Source organism: Hippopotamus amphibius, chromosome 3 (assembly GCF_030028045.1).
Source record: "Hippopotamus amphibius kiboko isolate mHipAmp2 chromosome 3, mHipAmp2.hap2, whole genome shotgun sequence".
NCBI classification, from domain to species: Eukaryota; Metazoa; Chordata; class Mammalia; order Artiodactyla; family Hippopotamidae; genus Hippopotamus; species Hippopotamus amphibius.
Window position 1 is genome coordinate 137,027,880 of NC_080188.1, and position 25,341 is coordinate 137,053,220.

General features: G+C 44.3%; 1 protein-coding gene across 2 annotated transcripts; it reads left to right on the forward strand.

The window, feature by feature from the left end:
- The first annotated feature begins 3,274 nt into the window (after positions 1–3,274).
- On the forward strand, positions 3,275–25,341 carry MGST3 (microsomal glutathione S-transferase 3). Of its 2 annotated transcripts, XM_057729837.1 has the most exons (7): positions 3,328–3,408; positions 11,902–11,917; positions 19,609–19,732; positions 21,169–21,242; positions 22,063–22,120; positions 24,317–24,389; positions 25,096–25,341. In XM_057729837.1, exons 3-7 carry the CDS (start codon positions 19,616–19,618, stop codon positions 25,230–25,232), a joined length of 459 nt encoding a protein of 152 aa, XP_057585820.1. In that variant the 5' UTR covers positions 3,328–3,408; positions 11,902–11,917; positions 19,609–19,615; the 3' UTR covers positions 25,233–25,341. The 2 variants fall into 2 exon arrangements, with proteins under 2 accessions (XP_057585819.1, XP_057585820.1); XM_057729836.1 differs by lacking the exon at positions 11,902–11,917 and having other exon boundaries at positions 3,275–3,408.

Genomic DNA, 25,341 nt, shown 5'->3' on the forward strand with positions numbered 1-25,341 from the left:
AAAACAAAGAAGAGGGATAAAGAGTGCCTTAAGGAGAGAGAAGTTGTAGTTTTCAATGGAGTGGTCAGAAAAGCCTCTCAGAGAGTTCTGGTCCATGCACTGCTGCAGCCACATAAATGAATGAGAACTCCAAATGTCCCCTTATTGCTGTTCATTCTCTTGAGGGTCAGACTCTTGGAAGTAACCTCTGACTGGCAGAGATGAAGGCATGTGACCACCCCCTTAGCTCCTCTGAAATGAGGGAAAGGAAGAATTGCCCTCAATTCATATATTTTGATAAGCACTACCTCCGAAGAACATACAGAAAATGAGGGATTTTCCCAAAAGAGAAGAGGGTTTGAATTCTAGACAACCCCAAATAACCACAGGAGTGGATGCAACCAATAAGAAAGAGTCAAAAAAGAGACTTATCAAAGAGAAGAGTGAGAAGAAAAAATAAAGGATAGCACTTTGGAGAATATTGAATACATTTGAGGATGCAGGTTGATGAAGAGGAACTAGTGAAGGAGAGCAGAAAGAAAAGAATCTGGGGAGAGCAATGTTTGAGAATCCAAGGATAGAGAGAGCTGATGAGGTCAATGGTGACCTTATGAAGAGGGTTGGAAGAAGACACTGTAAACGGAGAAAGAACCAATGGTGACTGAAGTAGGGACAGAGTAACCTCTGAGCCTAAGTGCTTCACATCATAATTCATGTTGTTGTATAGGAACCTGCAAAATATATTGGGTTGCCCAAAAACTTTGTTTGGGTTTTCGTAAGATCTTATGGAAAACCCCAAGTGAACTTTTTGGCCAACCCAATATTATCCTAGGGACTTCCCCGGTGGTCCAGTGGTTTGGACCCCATACTTCCACTGCAGGGGACATGGGTTTGATCCCTGGTCAGGGAACTAGGATCCCGCATGCCATGCAGCCAAATATATATATTAGCCTGGATAATATTATCCTGGATAATATACATTATCCTATGTCAAAAGGAATGTAGGACTTCTGTCCTCACTTCACTTGATCTTCTCAATAACCTTGTGAGAAGGGTCTTATTCTCACTTGGTGATGGAGGGAAATGATACCTAAAATCTAGTGTTAGAGAAGATTACAAATCTTTTCTTGGAGTACATCTTGTTAATAGATATCAAAAGACCTTAAAATGTATGTACTCTCTGACCCAGAAATTCTTCTTTAAAGGAATTTAGCCAAAAGAAATAATCAAGAGCAGGCACACAGATTTATCTACAAAGTTGTACACTGCTTATAATAGTAAAGAATTGAAAACAAGCTAGTTCCAACACGAGGGGACTGGTATGTCCATGCTATGAAATGATATGCAGTCAGTACCAAATACTGTTGCAGAACAAACTGTTCAAGAAAGAAAAAGGGAAATAGTTTATAATTTCTGAAGTGGAAAAAGCAGCCACAAAAAGTATATACAGTATGATTGCATTTTTGCTTCTTGTGGGCTTTCTCCCATATTTTCCAACGTGTCTGCGATAAACAAATACTACTCTTATAATGAGATTTTTTTTTAAGTAAGGTCCTGTGTGGTTAAGTCCCTGTCTGTGTCAAACAGGGATAACTGGGAAAGAATTATGCTTCTGGCTCTTCAATCATTCCTTCTACCACTTCAAGCTGCCTTTTCTTATATAGAACAGTCAGTATGTGTCTTACTTCTGACCTGCTGCTATAACAAAAATGCCATAGGATGGGTGACTTAAACAGAAAACATGTATTTCTCCAAATTCTGGATCCTGGGAAGGTGAAGATCAAGGTGCTGGCTGATTCACTGTCTGATGAAAGCCTACTTCCTGGTTCATAAATGGCTGTCTTGCCTGTATCCTCACACAAGAGAAGGGCCAAGGGAGCTCTCTGAGGTCTCTTTTTTTTTTTCTGAGGTCTCTTTTATAGGGACACTAATCCCATTCATGAGGGCTCCACCGTCATGAACTAATACCTCCCAAAAGCCTAACCCATGAATACAGTCACACAGGGGATTAGATTTCAACATATGAAATGAGGTTTGTGAGGGGAGGGGTGGGGGGAGGTGGACAAGAAAACCACAGCAGAGAACACAATCGATCTACAGAAGCAAGGGGGAAAATGTCCCTCAATAATGTAGAAATGCCTTCCTTCTTTTTTACTTGCAATGTTCAATGAAAACAAGTCCTTTACAGTCAACATGCCAGAATCCTAAAATATAAGGCCTTCTTGTGATGAAGTTGAAAGCGTGAAAATGGTTGGAAGTTGCTGAAACAACAAGAGTAAAGATTTTACAAGCCCTCAAAATACTTCCGAATGTGTGGATATGACAAATCAAAAAGAAAACGAACAAACACCCAGCCTAGAGCCTTCTAAGATCTAGATTTCAGCCTTTCTACCTGGAAGCACAGGCTCTCATAGGAGAAGCACCCCCGCACAGGAGACAGTAGGGGTGGCCCAGATCTGGCACTCTCTAGTAGGATGTGGGGTATCCAGAGGAAAGGGGTGAGGGCGCACTTAAGACACATGAAAACTGGAAACTGGTGCCTTCTGTGACTGTTCCGAGGCTGAGTTTACAGCACTTAGAAGCAAGCTCTACTCCCTCCGGCTCGACCCAGCCTGCGGGCCTCACTCAAGATCTCACCGCCCCGAGCCCGGACAAGCGGGCCTAAATTGGGGCTTGCATTCGCTATCAAAGATCTGTGGGTCCCCAGGCGGTGCGGTCTTGTTCCCGGAGAGCTGGACCCGGCGGGCGGGCAAGTATGGGTGCTGCCACCATGCGGGCAGGGCTCGGTTCCGGATCTTGGCAAACTAACAGTATCAGTTAGGGAAATGTACAGGCTCTAACGTCCCTAAATCCCTTCACTTGGCGAGTGTAGCAATCTGAGACACTGAGCACCTCCCACAACCCAGAAGCAACCAGAACACCCCCACCTCACCCCACCCTGACAACCGAGCTCTGGTGCCCGTCCCCGTGCGTGCGTGCGCACACGCGCCTTGCAAACATGTGCCCCTCCCTCACCTCAGAGCCCCTAGAAGCAAGCTACGGTGGCCCTGCTGGGGATAAATTGTTAACGTGCTACCGTGCTGCAAGCTCCACCCGAGAAGTATGACCTGGCTGGGACAGTTTAGGAAGGCGGCCACAATGGCATTTGCAGAAAGGGACAGATAAATGTATTTGGGAGTGGGAGGGGTAAATCTGTGGACAACCGTAAGGAGGAAGAAAATTCAGTCTCCGGCTCAAAACCAGGAGCCCAGAGGTGGTTCTCAGAAGGTTCTCTTTGATACCCAGGGCCCCGCCTTGAGGGCGTGGCCTTGCGCTGCCGGGGCGGGGACTACTTCGGGCCACGCCCCCACTCTGCTTGAGGCCAAGGGCACCGCACCTACACTTCCGCTGCGCACTGCGTTCTGCAACAGCCGAGCAAAGGCGATCCAGGTGAGTGCCCGCGGCTGCGGGCAGCGAGGAGGGTGGGCTTCTAGGACACTGCAGCTCCTGCGCTGGGCACCGCCCAGATCTCTGCCATCCCAAGCTGAATAGGGACTCGCTCGCTCTCGCTCGCTCTGTCTCTCTCCCTTCTTGTCTATAGATTTCTTTCTACATTCTCATCCCCTTTGCCCTCCATCCTCCCCATGATGTAGTGGGTTTGGAGCGTCTAAGCCGGGACGGCTTCTCTATCCAAAAACCCAGGGAGATTCTCAAGGTCAACCCTTCCTCAGTTACTTCCTTTTCTCTCCTCCGCTCCCTGGCTGCATCGACGCTGGGCTCCTTCTTTCTACCTCCCAGAGCCCACCAGGCCTTGCCGGCTGCATCTCTGGTGCATGGGAGGGGTGGGCAGGGCACTGCAGGGGCAGCTGGCAGTGCAGGCCTGATCGGTAATATGAGTGTTTAAAGTGGCTTGCAAGCGCTGCGCCAGCTGCGATGTGCATGTGTTGCTAGAGGGCTTCCCGGAGGGCCTCCCGGGGAATTGTGTTTGTTTTCCTCCTCATAGAAACATTCGTCTGTATGTTTGTATTGGAACCTACGAGTGGGTCATTTCCTATCGCTGCCTTGGAGCAGGAGAGGGGGCGGAATCTTCGTTTAGGTTCTGCCTTGGATTTCAGAGAATTTCCCTCATCTTGTGTTGCTGAGCCCTAGGGCCACAGCGGTAGGGCAGCTGCCGGGCGGTGGAAGGGGCTGGAGGCTAAGTCATTCCCCGAAGTTCTGGCTTCTGCTAACACTTTCCTTGGGAGTCACGAATTTACGGCTACCTTGTAGCTTAGGGGACAAGTGAGTGTGGGAAAGGAGGGTGGGTAGGAAAAGAGCTACGGGCTTGTGGCTTTAATCCCCTAACTGGAGAAAGGGAGTTCTGGAGGGAAGGAGACTTACTGCTCTGCAGATGCATGGCTCCTTGCAGGTGCTGTAGACCTGGGCGTGGTCATGTGGAATTGCCGCAGATTTTAGACCTGTGGAAGCTGGAGCAAGCGCATCTCGTAGGAAATTTGTAGATCACCGGGAGCCTACAGTTTCAGGGAAGCATCCAAGGTTATTGGTTTAAATTACAGACTATGTCTAGGTCAACGAATTCAGTAAAGAGAGCATAATATCTGAGTCAGGGGATCAAGAATGTTTATTCTCACAGGAGTTAAATTTAACAGAGTTAAATAAATTTACATCTAAAATCCAAACAAATACTTTCAGCCATGGAAGACGTTCTGTGAAGCTTCCCTCCTGACACAATGTTACAGAAATAGAAAACTTTGTCAAGCTAACCCTAACCCCTCCCCCCCCCCACGAAGTTACTATATATAAAACAGAGATACTGGTAGAAATACTGTGCCCCCTCATAGAAACTGCACTGCAGGGGCTTCTGGAGAAGGGCAGTCTTCCCCCTGACTTAGACGTAATCCTGCCAGTTTAGAGTTCTGCAGAGATGCAATCCATGAAGGGGAACGTCTTAACCTGGAGAATAGCAAAGAGATTGAACCTACATGGAGGAGTCTGGAATGAAATGGATGACAAGTCAATCTGTCAAAAAGTAATTTAGTGACTACTACACAGCTAGTAATATATATTTCTATTCAAATATTCTGAATCTATTCAGAACACTCTTGCCAACCACAACTGACCATGAACCATTTAGCAATTTTTAGAGCAATATTTGTTTAAAACAATATACTGCTATGGTTTTTGCCACTGGTTTCATTAATACTACTTATGAGTATACCATCCTCCTGAAAAGGAAAAATTCAGCAGTTATCAGGTAGGTTACTGCTACATAAAATAGAATTTTTGCATTTCCCTCACAATCTCTTATGGCATCTACCTACCTATCTTCCTATGGGGAAGTTGTACTCCCTTCCAAATACATTTACAAATACCTTTAAGGATTTCAGCATTTAGAATCATCCATCCCCTGTTACCTGCTGAGTTCTTTCTAGAGTCAACCTATTCATTAACTGGAACTTGTGTTGTAATATTTTGGTGCCTTAGTTCACTCTTTTTTATCTCATAGTGATATTTTATTTCTCCAGCCTAAGAAATGTGAATGATTGTGACACAACTTCATTCTAAGTAGAGACAGGCCTGAAGAGTTACCCCCCTGTTTTCAAGCAGGAGCCTGCAGCCTATGCAATTCCTTCATTCAGAACGGCTGGTAGCCTGGTGGGGACTCAGCAGCTGCTAAGAAGTAACTACAGTCCACCCACATTTCTTGTGATGGAAAATCCAAGTGGTGTCAGTGTGACTCATTAGAGATTTCTTTTTCCCTATTCAGGAAGTCAGGGCTTAGTTTCACTCTGCCCCTCAGTTCCTATTTAATGCCAGTTAAGGGACAGGTTGTATGGAAATTGTGATGTAAAAATGAAGTGCCAATTTCTGTGTTGCTTTGCTCTTTGCAAACCTGTATACCTGAAAGATTGGAGGATTTTTTTTTCCTGTAGTCTCTCCTCTTGTCATACTGCAGTGCTGACACTCATTAAAAAGAAAAAAAGTTTTTTTGGGGGGCCTTTTCCAAGTTTTTTTCTTCTTCCAAGTCGAAAGCTCTCAGGCTTTAATCAGTCACAGACTTGGAGTTAATTATTAGCTTTCTATTCTCGTTAATATATTTTATGCTCAGGAGAGGGTCTGGGGAAATAGAAAAGTTTCAAAACAGATCAGGTGTGGTCAAACTTGCTCTCCAACCTCATTGAGAGACAATATAGCCAAGGGTTGAGAGCATAACTGTGGAGCCAGGCTGCCTGGCTGTGTGTGAATCCAGGCATTCTCTGTGGTAGTGGGCAGATTACTTAACCTCTCTGATGTTCAGTTTCCTCATCTGTAAACTGGAGTAACTGTATATCATAGGGATGCTGTGAGGATTTAAATGAGTTCATATTGATGAACTACTTAGAACAGTGTTTGACACATAGTAAAATAATATATGTGCTAAGAATATGTTATTAATAATCATTGATTTCTCCTACCACTCTTCCTCTAGTCTACCCTTCAGCCAACACTGGTCTCCTTTTTCTTCCTTACTTGTATAAGGAAGAAAAAGGAGACCTTTCCTGTCTCCATGCTTGTGTACTTGCTGTTTTATCTACCTGTGTTCTTGCTCTCACATCGCTGTTTACATCCTTCAGAGCCCGTATCTCAATCTGTTACCTTCCTGTTTCATGATCCTCCTAAGTTGTCTCCCTCCATTTGACTCTGTAGTCTGGAAGGTCAGGACCTTCTTTCTCAGTCTTGATCACCACTGTAGCCCTGCACCGCACGTGGTACCCAGCATTCAGTAGGGGATAAATCAGGGAAGGAATCATCGTGAGGCAATAGTGAGGAAGGTGGTAGATGCAGACTTAAAGCGAGCATTCTATTTAGATGAAATGCTTTGTCCTGCATTGATTTTATCAAGTCAGCTCCCTTAAATGAATTGTTACAAGATTTTAATTTTCTTCTGCATCCCATGACTTCTCCCCATTCTCTTCCCTGTCCTCTGAGATTGGTGCCTTCAGACTGTGAGAAATGTCCTGTGGCCTGTCCCTGGGATCACACCTCCCTGGAGGCTGGGCTTCGGATGGTTCGGCGTGGCTCAGGGCTCCTAGGTCAGCACATCAAAGAACTCTCACCCATAGGGCCTTTTGGCTCAAAAATCTGTTTGGGAAAGTTAGTCATCCCAAAACAGGGGAACCTAGGATTTGTTCTGTATTATGATCTACTATTCTTAGATTCCTAAAGAGCTGAATTACCAGTTTTTCCCAGGGGAGATTCAGTTAGGCCTGTGTGTTTAGTGCTTTTTCACACAGAAATCGGACTCCAGAGAAGAGAGCAGGTAATTTGCTTATTTGGCCTTAACAGAGTTTATTCGTGCCAGTGCAGGCTCATCCCACATAACCAGGAAACATGCACTTGAACTTGAGCATCAAGCTGGTCCTTCCCTCCCCGCTCCCGCTCCCAGCCGCGTAGTAATGTAATCATCGTCCTCAGCACTGACAGTTTACCAAAGTATTGGAATTAAAATGACATGTGTAGAAACATGTACCATAATGTTTATTGCAGCACTATTTACAATAGCCAGGACATGGAAGCAACCTAAATGCCCATCAACAAATGAATGGATACAGAAGATGTGGCATATATATACAATGGAACATTACTCAGCTATAAAAAGGGATGAGATGGAGCTATATGTAATGAGGTGGATAGAACTACAATCTGTCATACAGAGTGAAGTAAGTCAGAAAGAGAAGGACAAATATTGTATGCTAACTCACATATACGGAATCTAAAAATGGTACTGATGAACTCAGTGACAAGAGCAAGGATGCAGATACAGAGAATGGACTGGAGAACTCGAGGTATGGGAGGGGGCGGGGGGTGAAGGGAAACTGAGACGAAGCGAGAGAGTAGCACAGACATATATATACTACCAACTGTAAAATAGTCAGTGGGAAGTTGTTGTATAACAAAGGGAGTCCAACTCGAGGATGGAAGATGCCTTAGAGGACTGGGGCAGGGAGGGTGGGGGGGACTCGAGGTGGGGGAGTCAAAGAAGGGAGGGAATATGGGGATATGTGTATAAAAACAGATGATTGAACCTGGTGTACCCCCCAAAAAATAAAAAAAATTTTTAAAAATTAAAAAAAAAAATGACGTGGAAGTTGAATAGTTTATATTCCAAGCTGTAGCTACTTAACTATAAAATTGAATATATTTGGATTATAGGACATTTATCTCTTAAAAAGACAGATCTTCCATCACCCTAACTTATAGTTTGCTTCCACTTTCCAAGTGTTCTACCAGTAGCATTGATGAGGGATTAAAAAATAAGAGAAACTGGGAAAAACCCACTTTATGACCTGCCTCTGGCCAGCTGCCTCACTTGAGTTAATAATCAAGGCTGGACAAACAATAGTCTGCCTATTCAACTAACTCTTCGTTTTTAGCACTTGGAGTAATATCTACTGAATATGCAAAACAATTGTGGGGAATAGTTATTTTTCTTCACTTGGTTATTATTCCTTCTCTTAACTGTCCATGTACTCTTTTTTAAATCTAGCTGCCATTTGAAACTTTGGCACTCAAACAGATTTTATCATCTGTTTAATGTAGAAGTGACCAGACTGGCATTTTGAAAACGTAGGATAGACCCAAAGAAATGCTGTGGCTCTTCTTTTTTTCTCTCCCATCATGGAAACAGGGAATTACTTTCGTGGTGCTTCCCTCTAAGCTCTCAAATTTCTTCATATAGCTTTATATGGACTCAGCTGCCTGGCCTAAAAATAATTTTAAGGACTATTCCTTTGTAGATGCATTTAAAGGATACACGAGGCTGGACGGCTACTTCATTAAAAGGGTACAGGCTGAAAAAGGAATGAAATTGGGACATTTGTAGAGACATGGAGGGACCTAGGGAATGTCATACAGAGTAAAGTGAATCAGAAAGAGAAAAACAAATATCGTATATTAACACATATATGTGGAATATAGAAAAATGGTACAAATCAACCAGTTTTACAAGGCAGAAATAGACACACAGATGTAGAGAACAAACATGGACACCAAGTGGGGAAAGCGGGGGTGGGGGGGGATGAATTGGGAGATTGAGATTGCCATATATACATTGCTAATAAGAAAAAAAAAATCAAATTGTACACTTTAAATATATGCAATTTATTATATGTCAATTGTATCTCAATAAAAGTTCTTTAAAAACAAAAATAGAGACAGGCTCAGTAGACCCCTAGCACAACCTCAGTTTTTGGAACCACCTCCCAGTGTTGGGGACTCATGGAAGTCCATTTGATATGAATGAAGCCCTTCAAGTTACCATCCTTGTATTATTCCCATGAAAATGCCATGTAAAATAAAGGACCGTACATAAGGAAGATTGGGTTAATAACACAGGCAGCCAAATAAGGATTTTAATGAAACACTGGGGAATGGCTCCAAGTCACTCTGTAAGTGCTTTAGTGTTGTCCCATTCCTGATGCATTAAAAAAAAAAAATACTGCTGAGAAATTGCAGTACAGTTGGAGGAGAGCAATCTTGCAAATAGAAGTAGGGATTACCATTGTCCACACTGGCTTTTATTTATTTGTTTGAGGGCAAAGAGAGAACCAAAAGTTGAAATCCTCTCTCCCTGAAAACATTTGATGATTTTCATTTAGTAGAAGATATGTTGTTGTAACTTCATGGCTCAGAAGTCAAATTATTTGAGGCCAGTGCCCAAATGATAAAGCCTGCCTTTTGCTCCATTCAGGCAGTGTTGCTTGTGCCCTGGGGAATTTCTGTTGGTAGCTAAGAGGGAGTGGAGTAAGTAGGGATGGAGACCTCTGCCCCAGGAGTATTTCCTTGAACATAGTTTAGGAAGTTCTCTGAGTAATCCTTGTGTAACTGAAGGAACTCCTGCCCCAGCGCGATAAGGCAAGTGGTGGCAGAAGCAGGAACTGGAGGAAAGGTTGAGCGAAGTATAAGTACTGGAGTAGTGATGTTTCCAGGAGAATCTGTCAGTCAGATTCCTAGAGAAGAGTACCTTAACCAGATATCATAGTGAAACATGACAGAAACAGAAACATGTTGCTAACTCATTGAGCATATCTTCTAGGGGTCATACCAACACTGCCTCATTTTAAATCCAAACTTGATCACTCCTAAAGTGAGACTTTACAATGGTGCCTTGTAGCTTTTTAAAAATCCACTGGGTGTCTACCTACTGGCTGCACCAAAGAATTGTTGCTCCAAGTACTGTTCCATCCACCGTGCTGTCCCATAGACCCCAAGGCCCCACCAGTCACCAGGGCACCAGTGTTCTCTGATATCCCCTAGAAACCCACTGTTGCCTGGGGCTTTTCTGCTGCCCCTTGTCCCATGCCCCACCCGCTTCAAATACTATTCCTAGTTTTATTCCTCCAACCTGATGTGTCCTCAAAAAATCATGTTTTTGACCAGTAATATCTTGATAAATTAAAAAGTTACAAACAAATGCTGCTGTTTAAAAATGTCTATTACAGAAGTGATTCAGTTTCTAAAGTATTCTCAAAATGTGCAAACATCCGAAGGTCGAGCCTGTGGCCCGTGAGGGTCCATCAGGGAGAAGGGCTGCCTGGGAAGGGGTAGGACTTGCCGCGGGGCCATACTGGCAGGATTGGACAGTGTGAGTGCATCTAGGAGGGAGAAGCCTGAGGTGTATTACCTCCCAGCCCACTTGTCTCTTAACCCTCAGCACATGGGCTTCCACTTTCTACCATTCTCTTAAAACCAGGGTTCCCCTCACCAAAGCCAGGAGCATATTCTTAGCCTGTTCATGCTTCTTGACAGAGGTATCCACTTCTTTTCAGAGCTCTTTCTTCCTTACGTTTAGGGTATGTACCATTCATGGTCCCTTCACAGTGCCTGGAAAGCTCTTCCCACGTGTAGGAGTTGAATCCACCCGGAGGCTCGCATGATTAACGATGGTGCATGTTTGCGTGGTCAGACACCTTTCCCTTTGAGAAGTGATGTTTCCTCTGCTAGCACTTAATTGCATACTCTTTCTTTCTCTATGCATATCATCTAGTCCCTCGAGGGAGAAGCAGGAAGTAGTGACTGTTACATGGCCTGTAAAGACCCTCTCATAATCTGGATCTGTCCTCTCTAACCTTATCTCTTGCTGTTCCCACCATTCGCTGGGGTCCAGGCTTTTCCTCACCCAGGGCCTTTGCACTTAGATTGGAATATTCTTTTCCCCATAATGCTGCGTGGCTGTTTCTTCCTCATTCATGTGTCAGTGCAGATGTCCTCCACAGAAAAGAGATCTTCCCCAGATGATCCTGCTGGAGTAGCCCCTCCCCCACCCCATTCCTTGTATGCCACTCACTGCCCCGAAGGTTCTCCGTAATAGCCATTGCTCTCTCAGGTTGACTTTGTTTGCATATTTGTTGTCAGTCTTCTCTCGTCTTTAGAATGTCAGTGCCTTGAGGCCAGGGACCCCCATCTTATCCACTGTATCTCCCACAACTAAACAGTGCCTGGCATAGAGTAAGCACTTTGTATATTAAATAAGTGACTTAAGTGTTCTTGGACTCATGCTATCTACAGGAAAACTAACTCCTTCTGTCATTATGCTGTTCGCATCAGGAATCTAAGTAGACCAACCTTTTGCCAAATTTGAATCTATCCCAGACAGTATCAGAACTAATTTCTAAGTCAGAACACATTATTGATTTGTAGAAAAATCAATATCTCCTTATTTAGGAAGTATTACATATGTGGACAGACATGTATACCTGCCAGTATGTACAATGTCTTTGTGTTTGCACCAACATTTATTAAGTGTTCATTCCAGATGCTTAGTCTAGTTTATCTCATTTAACTCCTCAAACCATCCTGTGAAGTAAATAGTATTCCACGTGGCAGAGAAATTTTTTTAATATTTATTTATTTGTTTATTTATTTATTTTATTGGCTGCGTTGGGTCTTCATTGCTGCATGCAGACTTTCTCAAGTTGCGGTGAGTGGGGGCTACTCCTTGTTGCAGTGCATGGGCTTCTCGTTACGGTGGCTTTTGTTGCGGAGCATGGGCTCTAAGCGCACGGTCTTCAGTAGTTGGGGCACTCAGGCTCAGTAGTTGTGACTCACAGGTTTAGTTGCTCTGCGGCATGTGGGATCTTCCTGGCCCAGGGATTGAACCCATGTGCCTTGCATTGGCAGGCGGATTCTTAACCACTGTGCCACCAGGGAAGTCTCTGGCAGAGAAATTAAATAACATTTCCAAGCTCCCAGAGGTGGGGTCTGAACACAAGTCTAACTCTGGAATTCCCATTGTCTCTACTCCAGTGGATTTTCCCATGGGAAAAGACATCATAAACAGTATTCCAGTCTGCTAGGAATAAAAACATTCCCAAAAGCATCTCTACTATTAAATAAGTGACAAGAATTTTCTAAATAAAAAGAAAAACTAATTCCTTTTAAACCTTCAATTTAATTTTCTCTCAGATGAACTATTTTGACTCAAGACTGCCAGGAAACAGTTAACTAGGAGCATACACCTCTATAGTTACTAGTTAAGTGAAGAGAGAACAGAAACACTTCTGTCCTATTTCTGCCTTTCCCCAACCCCTTTTTTTTAAATCATGACCCTTTATTTGTTTGTTTGTTTATTTTTGGCTGCATCAGGTCTTAGTTGTGGTACACAGGATCTTCGTTTTGGTGCACAGGGTCCAGAGCTCATGGGCTCTGTAGCTTGCAGCACGCAGGCTCTCTAGTTAAGGCGCACAAGCTCGGTAATTGTGGCACATGGGCTTAGTTTCTCCGTGGCATGTGGGATCTTAGTTCCCTGACCAGGGATCGAATCCGCATTCCCTGCATTGGAAGGTGGATTCTTTACCACTGGACCACTAGGGAAGTCCCTCCCCAACCCTTTTAGTTTCATTTTTGCAGGGAGGTGGGGGGTGGGGGTAGTGTTGTACTCAGTTTCTGATCATTGATATGAAGGGGAAATCTGGAATTGGGTCTTTGTTTACTTACTTGCCTGCTTCCCCCAGTAGAACATGAACCTCCTGAGGGCAGGGACCAGAGTCTGGCTCCGTCACCTCTTCTCCAGCACTGGCCCACTGAGTGGCACATAGTAGGCACTCAGTGAATTTGAACAAGGAAATGAGTGATGCTCAGCCTCATGTGGGGATGAGCAGGTCTGGCTGCAGGGAGGGTTTGCATGACTGCAGTTTGCCGATTTTCATAGTCTGTACTAGAAGCTCGCTTCCTTCTGAGTACTCCTGCTTTTCAGATAATCTATTATAACATGACTGGCTATTAAGAGTTCAGAAAAGGAGGGGAGTATATGTAGTTCTAAGCTTTGTTTGCTATTTTAAAATGGTAATTATAAATTATAAATTCTTAAATGTATCTCAACATCATGTATTCAGACATCCCCTTTTATCACTGAATCAAGGCAGAAAACATTAGCAAACATAGTATAACCTGGTATTTAGCATTTATTGAGTACTTACTATGTGACAGGCATCCTGATGGGTGTTTAGAGATAGTGTCCCCATTTAGTCTTTACAACAACTGTGTGGTGTAGGGTAGGTGCCATGATGATCTCCAATAAACAGATGAGGAAACTGAGGCTGCTGAAAGACGTTGAGTAACTTTGCTGAGGACACAGCTAGGAGTGTGAGATCTAGGTTCTAAACCTGGACAATTTGATTCCAAAACTGCACCCTTACCTGCAAGGCTGACTCATATACTGCACACAGTGGATATGTGACAGGATTCAAGCTAAAAATCAGGTCTGATTCTTTGGTTCATTGTGACATACTGTCTATTCCTCCTGTCTCCTCAATTACTAGTTATTGTTAGGCTATTTTTTTGTATAACTTTTTTGGTATATATTTGCTCATTTTGGACATTATAGAAAGATACAAAAGAAAATATTGTTTTTTTTTTAACTTAACATGCTGTGTATTAACTCTGTTTCACCATCTTTAATGTTTCACCATTTTTAATGGTTATATACTGTCCTATTTTATGGATATATTACTTATGTAATGAGTCCTCTTTATTTGGATATCCATACCATTTCTGTTTTTGCTGTTATAGATAGTGCCGAAGCGAATGTCTTCTAACCAAATCTGTTTGCCTTCCTGATTATTACCCTAGGATAGATTCCCAGTAGAATTAATGAGCAAAAGGTATGAACAGTGTAAAGCATATTGCCTGCTGCCAGGCTGTCCTCCACATGGTTCTATTTTACACTTCACCCAGCTGTGTTTAATACTGCAAAGTAACTAAATAAATTTTTATTTGTACAAATCATAAATTTTAATCTTTACAGCTGGTGTGTAGCTAACCTGGAAAACCAAAAAGGTAATTAACAAGTGCTGTTATATAACCAAGTGGGTTACAAAGTAATCTACATCGGTCAAGAAAGTTCAGCTCTAAAAGGACCATTGGACTGCATGCTGTGTGTTTATCACCATGTAGAAGGCAAAGTCTAGGGCAGAGATCCCACGCCCAAGAACCTTATCTTGTTGGGTGGATGTATGGACACAGAGCAGGTGTGTAATCAACAAACCGTGGTGTGCAGTGCATGCTCATGTCAGAGAGAGGTTATGTTGCATGTATCAGCTTCTCAAGCCTGTGCTCTGGGAGCTATCTGCGAGCTATCTGCGAGCTGCGGGGCCAGCCCAGCCTCGGGTGTGGCTGGGGCTGCCTGGAATGTGGCTACTGTGAGCCAAGGGGCCTCCCTTTCTCCAGTGCCCGCACTCGCACCCACACCCACACCCGCACCCACGAAGGGGTGGGAACGTCCATCTCTGCCCTGGATTCCTCAGAAAATAAGGATTCAGCAGATGATGAAGTTTTTAATTTTTGAATCCTAAGTGAATTAAACTGATTCTTTCCTTAAAGGACAGACAATCTTTAAGCATTTTTCAGTCCCTTTTGGATTTATGTTTTCAGCAGTTACAGCAACAGAACTTTTCTCTTTGTTCTGATCTCTTTCTCCAGGAATTCATACATCCAGTTGCTTCCATTGTTTCACTAGATACTTTGAGGGGAATAAAGAAAACTGACATGGGTTAGGCACACACTTTATGCCAGACACTGTGCCTAGTGGAGGAGTCATTCTGAAAGCCACCTGGACTTACAGCTTGCTTCATTTATTCCACAGCTTTCTATAAGCGCACACTCTGTGCTTGGCACAGAAGATGCCAGACAAACACGGTCCCTCCCTCGTGGGAGCTTAGTAGCTGATGCAATTGGCTGCTCTCTCTGTTCTAGCCCTGATCATGCCAGCTGGGAAGTGCTGGCTGCAGTGGCCTGTGAAGCAGGGCTCCTCACTCGGTGAAAGTGCAAGGAGGTGTCAGGGTAGGCTGAACAGGCCTGGCTCCTGCACCTGTACAGGTGTGTCCACGGCTCCTGCAGCGAGAGCCTTGGGGAGGGCCACCTCTCTCCTCCTGCCCCTAGTACACTGGCTGTGTCCTGATCCATTACACCACCCTTTGCAGACCACCCACATTAGCATCAGACCTTGGGTCCCCCTTACTGTAAATTCTCTGCCCTTCAAAGGTCTTGTTCCTGGCTCTGCTTGCCCCCACCCAGACTCCTTTTCCCTCAGTACCTATCACCATAGCAAAGTGTGAGGAGGGTCACTTTCACTAGGGTGTGAATGCCTGAGTGTAACCTCCCAGCTTGCATTTGTACTTTGGGAGAGGAGCTCAGTACTAAACACTAATTTCTAACTGCAGGTTTTTGAGCCTTTCCGAGTGTTCTCTGCCTGCAATAGAAACATCTACTCAAAAGGCACTTCTCTGTCCTGCCACCTAGCTTCTCCTACGCAAACCCTTACAGGCCAGAAAAACAGAGGCCAGTGACTTGGCCACCAAATTCTAATGTTTTGCCTGGGCTAGTTGGCATATTCAGGGAAGAATTCTAAAAACTGCTCCAGTCTTAGTTCTGCCTTCATCTCTCTACCTGCACCTGCATTTCCTTTTCTGTAAAATGGAGCTTATAGGGTTTGAGGGAAGAAGAAAAACGAGCTGAAAAATCTGAAAAGTTTGCACCAACACAAGGTGCAAGCAAGCCCAGCCCCCTGTCCAAAGGTGAGGTCTGAATGGACTTTCAGCTTGCAAACTTTGACCTAAACCAGATATGCTTAATTGTATCATTCTTAAATAGGCAGCTTTTGACAAAGTTAGAGACAGCTTCGTTTTCAATGGCCTGTTTGGTCCAGGTGTGTTGAACTCAGGGATATCAGGTAGTCATGTTTACTTATGTTCAAAGAGGTATTCAATATTCACCCCATATTTTTGTTTTAATAACTATTACTAAAGCTTCCTCCCCAAGCTGATTTTCTAAACTCTGGAAACGACTAATTCTAAAAGAGAATGAGGGCAGGGAAGCTTGGAGGGCAGCCAAAGACTCCTTGCTCTCTGCAGCCACATGAGATGGCGCGGGAGAGGCTGACCTGGAGGTGCTTCCCGTGCTGAGTCATGGGGACGGCCCTCTCCAGTGTGTGGCCCTTGTCCCAGAGGAGGGGATGCTAGGTGCCCCTTGGCGAGCAGCTCCAGATGAAGAGAGAATATAGCAGGGGAAACTGACGGGAATTATTGTCAAACATGGGGGGGATGGGCAGATTTTAGGATTTTGATTCCCAACATTATTTTGCAGACCTAAGGGAAACTTACTTTTAAAGAACTGAGCTGTTTGCCAGCCCCAGATTCCACATTGAGAAAGATGGTGTGATCCCAACGTCAGTTCAGCTCTAAATTGTCAAGTGGAATTGAAAGGGGACATTGGAACCGAACTGGAATCTAAATTTGAATCCTGATACTTTCTCTTTTAGGCCTTGGGAATATTACTTAACCTCTGGGCGCTCTTTGGAAAATAGAGATATTACCATCTTGTTGGGTTGTTTATGAGGATGACTAGAAACATTTTGGAGCAGGGTAACCTTCCCAGGCTTGTAGAAGAGGTGGTAGCCAAACAGTTTCCAGGGATGGAAATTTTTTTTTCTTTTTTTTTTTTTGGCCGTGCCATGTGGCATGTGGGATCTTAGTTCCCCGACCAGGGATCGAACCCGTGTCCCCTGCAGTGGATGCGCGGAGTCCTAACTACTGGACCACCAGGGAATTCCCAGGGATGGAAATTTTAAACTAAAGACAGAACACACGCAGGAGCTGTCAGCCTGTGGCAGCCGTGCATGTGGTGGGCCAGCAGCTAAGGATTTCTGGAAGCACTGTAGCTATTTTTCCGCATCCTGCCATGCTCTGACCCTTCAGACATCTGGTGACCAAGGCTCAGAGAGGTTGGAGGGCAGCACTGACCTACCTTGAAATTATTAGGGCTTCTTCTCACCCACCAAGTTTTCCTCTCCTTGATACCCAGTCTGTTTCTTTCCTTCTTTCATCTTTCCTCCTGGGGCAGGACAAGAGCTAAAAGAGCTGAAATTGTTGAACACGGAAAAATGCTGAGATGAGCCTTTTTTTTTTTTTAATTTTTAATTTTTTTATTTTTTACAATAAACTGCATATATTCAGAGTGTACAATTTGGTATCCCAGTCTCCCAATTCATTTCCCACCCCCCACCCTCCCTGCTTTCCCCACTTGGTGTCCATATGTTTGTTCTCTACATCTGTGTCTCTATTTCTGCCTTGCAAACAGGTTGATTTGTACCATTTTTCTATAGTCCACATATATAGGTTAATATACAATATTTGTTTTTCTCTTTCTGACTCACTTCACTCTGTATGACAGTCTCTAGGTCCATCCATGTCTCTAAAAATCTCCCAGTTTCATTGCTTTTCACAAGTGAGTAATATTCCATTGTATGTATGTACCACATCTTCTTTATCCATTCATCTGTTGATGGACATTTAGGTTGCTTCCATGTCCTGGCTATTGTAAATAGTGCTGCAATGAACATTGGGGTGCATGTGTCTTTTTGAATTATGGTGTTCTCTGGGTATATGCCCAGCAGTGGGATTGCTGGGACATATGGTAGTTCTATTTTTAGTTTTTCAAGGACCCTCCATACTGTTTTCCATAGTGGCTGTATCAATTTACATTCCCACCAACAGTGCAAGAGCGTTCCCTTTTCTCCACACCTTCTCCAGCATTTACTGTTTGTAGATTTTCTGATGATGCCCCTTCTCACCGGTGTGAGGTGATACCTCATTGTAGCTTTGAGTTGCATTTCCCTAATAATGAGTGATGTCGAGCAGCTTTTCATGTGCCTCTTGGCCATCCGTATGTCTTCTTTGGAGAAATGGCTATTTAGGTCTTCTGCCCATTTTTTGATTGGGTTGTTTGTTTTTTTGATATTGAGCTGGATAAACTGTTTATATATTTTGGAGATTAATCCTTTGTCTGTTGATTCGTTTGCAAATATTTTCTCCCATTCTGAGGGTTGTCTTTTCATCTTGCTTATAGTTTCCTTTGCTGTGCAGAAGCTTTGAAGTTTCATTAGGTCCCACTTATTTATTTTTGTTTTTTTTTTTATAAATTTATTTATTTTATTGGCTGTGATGGGTCTTTTTTGCCGTGTGCGGGCTTTCTTTTAGTTGCGGTGAGTGGGGGCTGCTCTTCGTTGTGGTGCATGGGCCCCTCATTGCTGTGGCTTCTCTTGTTGTGGAGCACGGGCTCTAGGCATGTGGGCTTCAGTAGTTGCAGCACATGGGCTCAATAGTTGTGGCTCACAGGCTCTAAAGTGCGGGCTCAATAGTTGTGGCGCACGGGCTTAGTTGCTCCGTGGCATGTGGGATCTTCCTGGAGCAGGGATCGAACCCGTGTCCCCTGCATTGGCAGGCAGATTCTCAACCACTGCGCCACCTAGGAAGCCCTGTGATGAGCTTTTTTGTCCAAATGTTTCATCAAGAAATTTTTCAAACATGCAGAAAAGTTGAAAGAATTGTACACTTAACCTCCATATAGCTACCACCCAGGTTCTAAAATTAATATTTTGCTATACTAGTTTGTATCATCATTTTTTTGATGCATTTCAAAATAAGTTGCCTCGCAGGCACCAGAACACATCATGGGATTAGTTTTGAAGTGATAATTTGATAAACAACCTGGGTTCTCCAGGGGCTGCCCAGAGCCTCACTCTGCTTTCAAAGAACTAGAACTGACCCCTTCCCTACTAGTGTGATATTTCTGCTGTTGTACCAGCAGGTACCTCAAGATCAAAGGGAGGCCCTAAGGTTCTTACCCTCAGAATGTCCCCGATGCCAACAGACATACAAACAAAAGCCTGGAATCATTGTGTACTTACTGGTTTATATCATCCTGTTTCTCTCTCTCTCTCTCTCGCTCTTATAATTTAGTATATCTTTTAACATTTTGCCTTGTTAAATAGTTTTTTAATTTTCATGGCCAGACGATCCTATAAGCAATGACTACTGCAATGGTTTAGATAAATCTCATAAATGCAGTGTTGATCAGAAGGACTCAGGCACAAAAGAGAACATACAATGTGATCGTGAACTTCTCTGTGTGTGTATTCCAGACTTGAATTATTTTTTAATTCTGTTGGGTGGTGTACAGTAATATGTCTACCTCTTAGAGCCATCAGATCACTCACACCTCTTTTTGATCCGTAAGGATACATTTGCTGGTAACAAAGCATCGCACTCCTGAGGCCTCCTGCAGTGTGGCACCCACGGTGCCAGGCAACACCCTGATGTGTTCTTTCTCCCACAGGGTCAGGATGGCCGTCCTCTCTAAGGAATACGGTTTCGTGATTCTAACTGGTGCCGCCAGCTTCATAATGGTAACTCATCTGGCCATCAACGTTAGCAAGGCCCGCAAGAAGTACAAAGTGGAGGTGAGTGGGAACACACTGGTGCCTCTGTCGGCTGGCCGGCGGCAAGAACTTGTTTTCAATCGTGAGAAGGGGTGAGGCACTAGGGGTCAGCGGTGGCAGTTTCAGGCCTGTTCCCGTTAGAAATTCTGCCCCTCTCCGGCAGGAGGAAGGCAAGAAATACGGGCCCCTTCTAGAGAGTCGTTTCCATCTTCTTTTACTTTTGTCTCTTTTGTGGAAAGACCAGGTGAGCTTTTGCCTGGAGCTCTTTGTGAAGAAGAGAGTTATTTTCTAAAAGGGATTAAGTAGGGAATTGCCTAGCGGTCCAATGGTTAGGACTCTGTGCTTTCACTGCTGAGGGCCCCACAGTAAGGCCAGAAAGGCGGGGGGTGGGGGGTGCGAAGCATTGAATGGCAGTTGTTTCCTGGTGTGCTACTTTATTTTTTTAAATATTTCTTTCTTTCTTTATTTATTTGGCTGCACTGAGTGTTCGTTGCTGCGCGTGGGCTTTCTCTAGTTGTGGCGAGCGGGGGCTACCCTTCCTCATTGCAGTGGCTTCTCTTGTTGCGGAGCACAGGCTCTAGGCGCACAGGCTTCAGTAGTTGTGGTATGTGGGCTCAGTCGTTGTGGCATGTGGGCTCAGTCGTTGTGGGTTGTGGGCTCTAGAGTACAGGCTCAGTAGTTGTGGTGCACAGGCTTAGCTGCTCCACAGCATGTGGGATCGTCCCGGCCCAGGGATCAAACCCGCGTCCCCTGCATTGGCAGGCGGATTCTTAACCCCTGTGCCACTAGGGAAGCCCCTGGTGTGCCACTTTACAATGATGTGTTCTGGTGATCTTCCTGTTTCCCAGGTAGAAAAGAAGCATGTGGTGGCTGCGTTAGCCTGGGTTTGGTCGTCAGACGTAGGGAGGAGGTCTGTGAGTTCTAGCTGATCTAGAAGGATAATTACTGAAGCTGTCCCTGGTGAGCAATTTTAAATGTCTGCTTCTGCTGAGCAATTTATAATTAGAGCTCTTTTTAAAGTTTTCATGTCTAGTTTCTTTTCTTAATGGACACATTAAAACTCTCACACACTCAGTTTCTATTCCTCCATTAAGGGGAACCTTAAATGGATGTATTTGATGACTCTTGGGAAAGAGCTGTTTCCCTGTGGCACCCTTGTAATGCATCCCAGAGCCACTGGTGATGGCATAGCATCAACAAAAAGCACGGAATTTGGCACAAGCTGCCTCCATCCCCTGAATGGCACAGACACACATTCTTGTTACTGGGTATTAATAGACTTGGATTATTGAGAATGAGACCTCTGTGGCCACACATATTTAAGCAGAAATTGAATGGTCGTCTACCAGGGCTATGGCAGAAGATGCTGTGGGATACATTATCTTTAAGGTTGATTTTAACTCTCAACCCTGAATGCCACGCTTGACCATTTGATCACACGCACTTTGTTTTAACAGTATCCTACCATGTACAGCACCGACCCTGAAAACGGACACCTCTTCAACTGCATTCAGCGAGCCCACCAGAACACGTGAGTGCTGGCTCTGCCGGGCCCCCAAGACATCTGCAGAGTGGGTGTTCTCTGTCCAAAGCTTCAGCCCTTGGTACTCTGTTTGCTGAGTGATAGCAATAATGATGATCATTAAAAGTATCATTAAAAGTGTATATGTGAACAGATTAAATATTAAGCAAATGAGTTGTTAGGATTGTGGGATTCTAGATAATCTTTTGTTTTTTCCATTTCTTTTTTCTCCTAACTGAAGTAAAGTTGATTTACAATGTCGTGTTAATTTCTGCTCTACAGCAGTGATTCAGTTATACGTATATATACATTCTTTATATTCTTTTCCATTATGATTTATCATAGGATGTTGAATATAGTTCTTTCCCTGTGCTATACATTGGGACCTTGTTGTTTATCCGTTCTTTATATAATAGCTTAATCTGCTAACCCCAACCTCCCACTCCATCCCTCCCCCCAATGCCCTTTTCAGACATGTCTTTAAGGCTGCATTACTCTTCAGTATTTGCAGCAAGTCCACCCTAAACTAATACTGAATCTCCCAGCCTAGGGGGTGAGAGGCTTTAGAGCTCTGCAAGGAAATCTGCTCTAATTTGCCTCATCAGTTTGTTAGATTTGAGGTCTTCCACTTGTGTTCTGAGTTACCTCTAATCCCAAGCAGAGCAAAGTGGATCTTAGTGGTCAGGCTTTCCCCCTCTAGCCAATGTTTGTTTTCACTCTCAAGTTTCTAACTTGGCAGGTAAGAACGTAAAGGGTTCTTAGTTTTACATAGACATACTTAAATAGGGCACTTAAAAAAAAACAAAAACATTTTTTCTATCTATTCCAGGTTGGAAGTGTACCCTCCCTTCTTATTTTTTCTAGCTGTCGGAGGTGTTTACCACCCAGTAAGTTTTTTGGGGCGGGGGTGGGTGTAATCTAATTAGATTTAATAGGTTTAATTCACTGAGCCATGGGGGAGGGAAGAGGAAATAAACATTTAATGAACATCTTCAATGTCTAGGCACCATGTATTTAAAAGAATTTTATTCAATTACTTCTGACAAATTTCCTTCAAGGAGGTAGAATTTTTCCCACTTTTTACAAATAAGGAGAAACCTCTTGGATACTATGTAACTTTCTCAAGATCAAATTGCTAGAGTAGAAGAATCAGAATTTGAACCCAGGTCTCTGATCCTAGGAGGTTCGTGTCCATCGAGTTTTCCCTGGCCACATTTATTCACACAACAAACATTTCCTGGACACCTGAGGTTACGGAAGTGAACAAAACTGGCAAAGACTCCTAGTTTCATGGAGCTGACTCTTAATTGGGGTCACAGACAAAAAGCAACACAAGGACATCGTGTAGTATGTTAGAAGGTGATGTGCCCCACAGAGGAAGCAAAAGCAGGGATGGTGGAAAGGGGGTGCTGGGGGGGACAGTGTTGAGTGGGGCGGTTAGGAGGGGCACCTTGCTGCAAAGGTGACACTTAAGTAGTAGGTGAGGGAGCAGGTGCTGCGGATGTCTCCAGATATCTCAGGCAGGAGACGAGCAAGGGCGAGGCCCTGGGGCTGGAGCCTGCCTGGTCTGTTTGGTGCACAGTGAGCAGCGTGGCTTCGGTGGTGAGCAGGAGGTGAGGGCTGGAGGTGAGGGCAGACCTCAGGGCCTTGTTGGCCACTGTGGTCTTTGTGAGCCTTAGATATGGTCTGCACTACACCTTATCTAAATAAGGCAGGTTTCTCTGAGCCTGATCATTGCTGCTGGGGTCTTGCCTTACACAGAAAGTGTTTCCTTTTCAGGGGCCAGATTTCCCCTCCATTGAGTTCTGACCAGAATGCTGGCACCTCACATTTCTGGTTCTGAGGCCATTCTGTACCTGAATGGCCTTGTGCTTTTGTTGTCAGCTGATACACCTATAGTTCATGACCTCAAAGGCTTGTATTTTTTTCAAAGAAACATCTGCTGCTCTGTTAGAGAAGATGTTTCTTTCTTGTGCCTCTAAAGAGCCCCAATCCTAGCAAGTGACTAGACTAGGTGGTCTCAACAGACTAGCTGGTCTCTCTAGATTAGGCATCACTGGATGTCCACCCCAGCCTCATCCCTGTCCCACTCCCCTAGATCCCATTCCTTGTGCTTAGTGCTTGGAAATACTCTGACTACTCTGAGGACCAGTGCCTAACATTGTTCCTGGGTTGATGGTAATTACTCAACTTTAAAGAGTGACCTGGCAGAAACTACAGAGCCTCTAGATAGTGACGTATGTGCCTGGGGGTTTTATTGATAGTTGTTTCATGCTCCTACTGACATTTAACTTTCCCTAATGTCATCGAAACAAACAAATAAAAATCCTAAAGCAGGAACCTCACCCCCACTGATGCCACTGCTACACTGGAAAGACACTCGGGGACAGTGACATGCAGTGACTCAGGTCCTCACACACCCTCTCTCTCCCTCTCCCCAGCCTCCTTTGGACCAAATGGATTGGTCACCCCAGCACGGGGCACAAATGGAAGGATTTTCCATCTTGCATGCGTTTTCACTCTCTCTTCTCAAGGGTGTTGGGAATGGGGAGACTTTTGCCTCCAAGACCGCATATTCTGGGGTTCACTTTTTCTAGTGGAGCCCCACACCTATGCATGGGCCACAGCACAGCCCCTAGAGCCCTCCCGGGAGGGACCTTGCTGAGACAAAGCAGCACACGGCTGCGCAGTGTGTAGTCCATCTCCTGTCCCCAGGGCTGCTCCCCTTGTCCTGCCTTTCAGTCCATCTCCTAGGTTACTCTGCACCCCCAGGCCTACCTCTCCATCCCCTGCACTCTAGCACACTGAGTCCCCTGCCAAGCCGGGAGTTCCTCCCAGCCCACCTACCTAGGGAAAAGCCAGCAATACCTCCCAGGTCTATGAGCAGTTCATAGAAGGATCACAGTGCTTTGATTTTCCTGACTGAAACAACTTCATTCTATCCTAACTTTGGTAGGGAGTATTTTACCATATCCATGAATTGTTAACTTTTTGTTAAAACATTGTGTAATCAATGTTTTAGATGTTAATAAAAATCTGCCTGTTTCTTTAATGCAAATACTAACAGAGCCCTTTTATTTTAGCGTGTAGTTTCTGGCTTGGGCTTGGCCTGGATTGTTGGACGAGTTCTTTATGCTTATGGCTATTACACAGGAGGTAAGGACATATTTACATCTGCCAAGAAAACAAATTTAAAATCTTTTGCTACTGTATTTTCCTATTTAATGGGGCTTTAAGAAAACGTAAATAACTTGATATTTAGGTGAAAGATCTGTTAACTTCTTTCTTTTTATTAACCTTTGAACAAAGCTCATTGAGCATTTTCAGTGTGTCAGTTGCTGTTCTAAGAACTTTGCATGTGCTGTTGAGTTGTACAACCATTCCATGACATAGATAACATTATTTTATAGATGAGGAAACTGAGGCTTAGAAAGATGAAGGCTCTAGGTTGCAGCACTACTAAGTGTAAACTAGAAAGCCAGAATTCAAACCCAGGCAGTCTGATTCCAGATCCCCTGCTCCTAATCAGTGCTATAAATGGTGTGCCTGAGAGAGAAGGGGGAAGAGACTCTTCTGGCTGTACTCACCTCTTGGAAGAGGGAAAAATTCCCGAAGATCCTGGAGCAAAGGTGCTCTAATTATTATCCTAGATTTGTTTTAAAGTGCAGCACTATTGTGGCACACGACTTTGCATGTAGTATCTGACATACTGACAGCTTAGGCTGAAGAGTTGGTTGACGTCTTAAGACCAGAGGGTCTAATGTGCAAACCCAGGTGCCTTGATGGAATATGGCTGGTGGATGTTGACAGCATTGTCACTGTGGAGCACCCCCAGTAACTACTGCTCTTTCCTCTTTTTTAGAACCCAAAAAGCGGAAACGGGGAGCCCTGAGTTTCATCGCCCTCATTGGCCTGATGGGCACCACTGTGTGCTCTGCCTTCCAGCATCTTGGTTGGGTTAGAACTGGCTTGAGCGGTGGGTGCAAGAGCTGCCATTAAAGAATTATAGGGTGTTTTGAAAGTCTCGTTCATTTTGAGTGACTGACTTTTATTTCAGTTATTTTCTTTTCCTAAATAAAAACTTACCTGGCGTCAGCCTCATACCTAA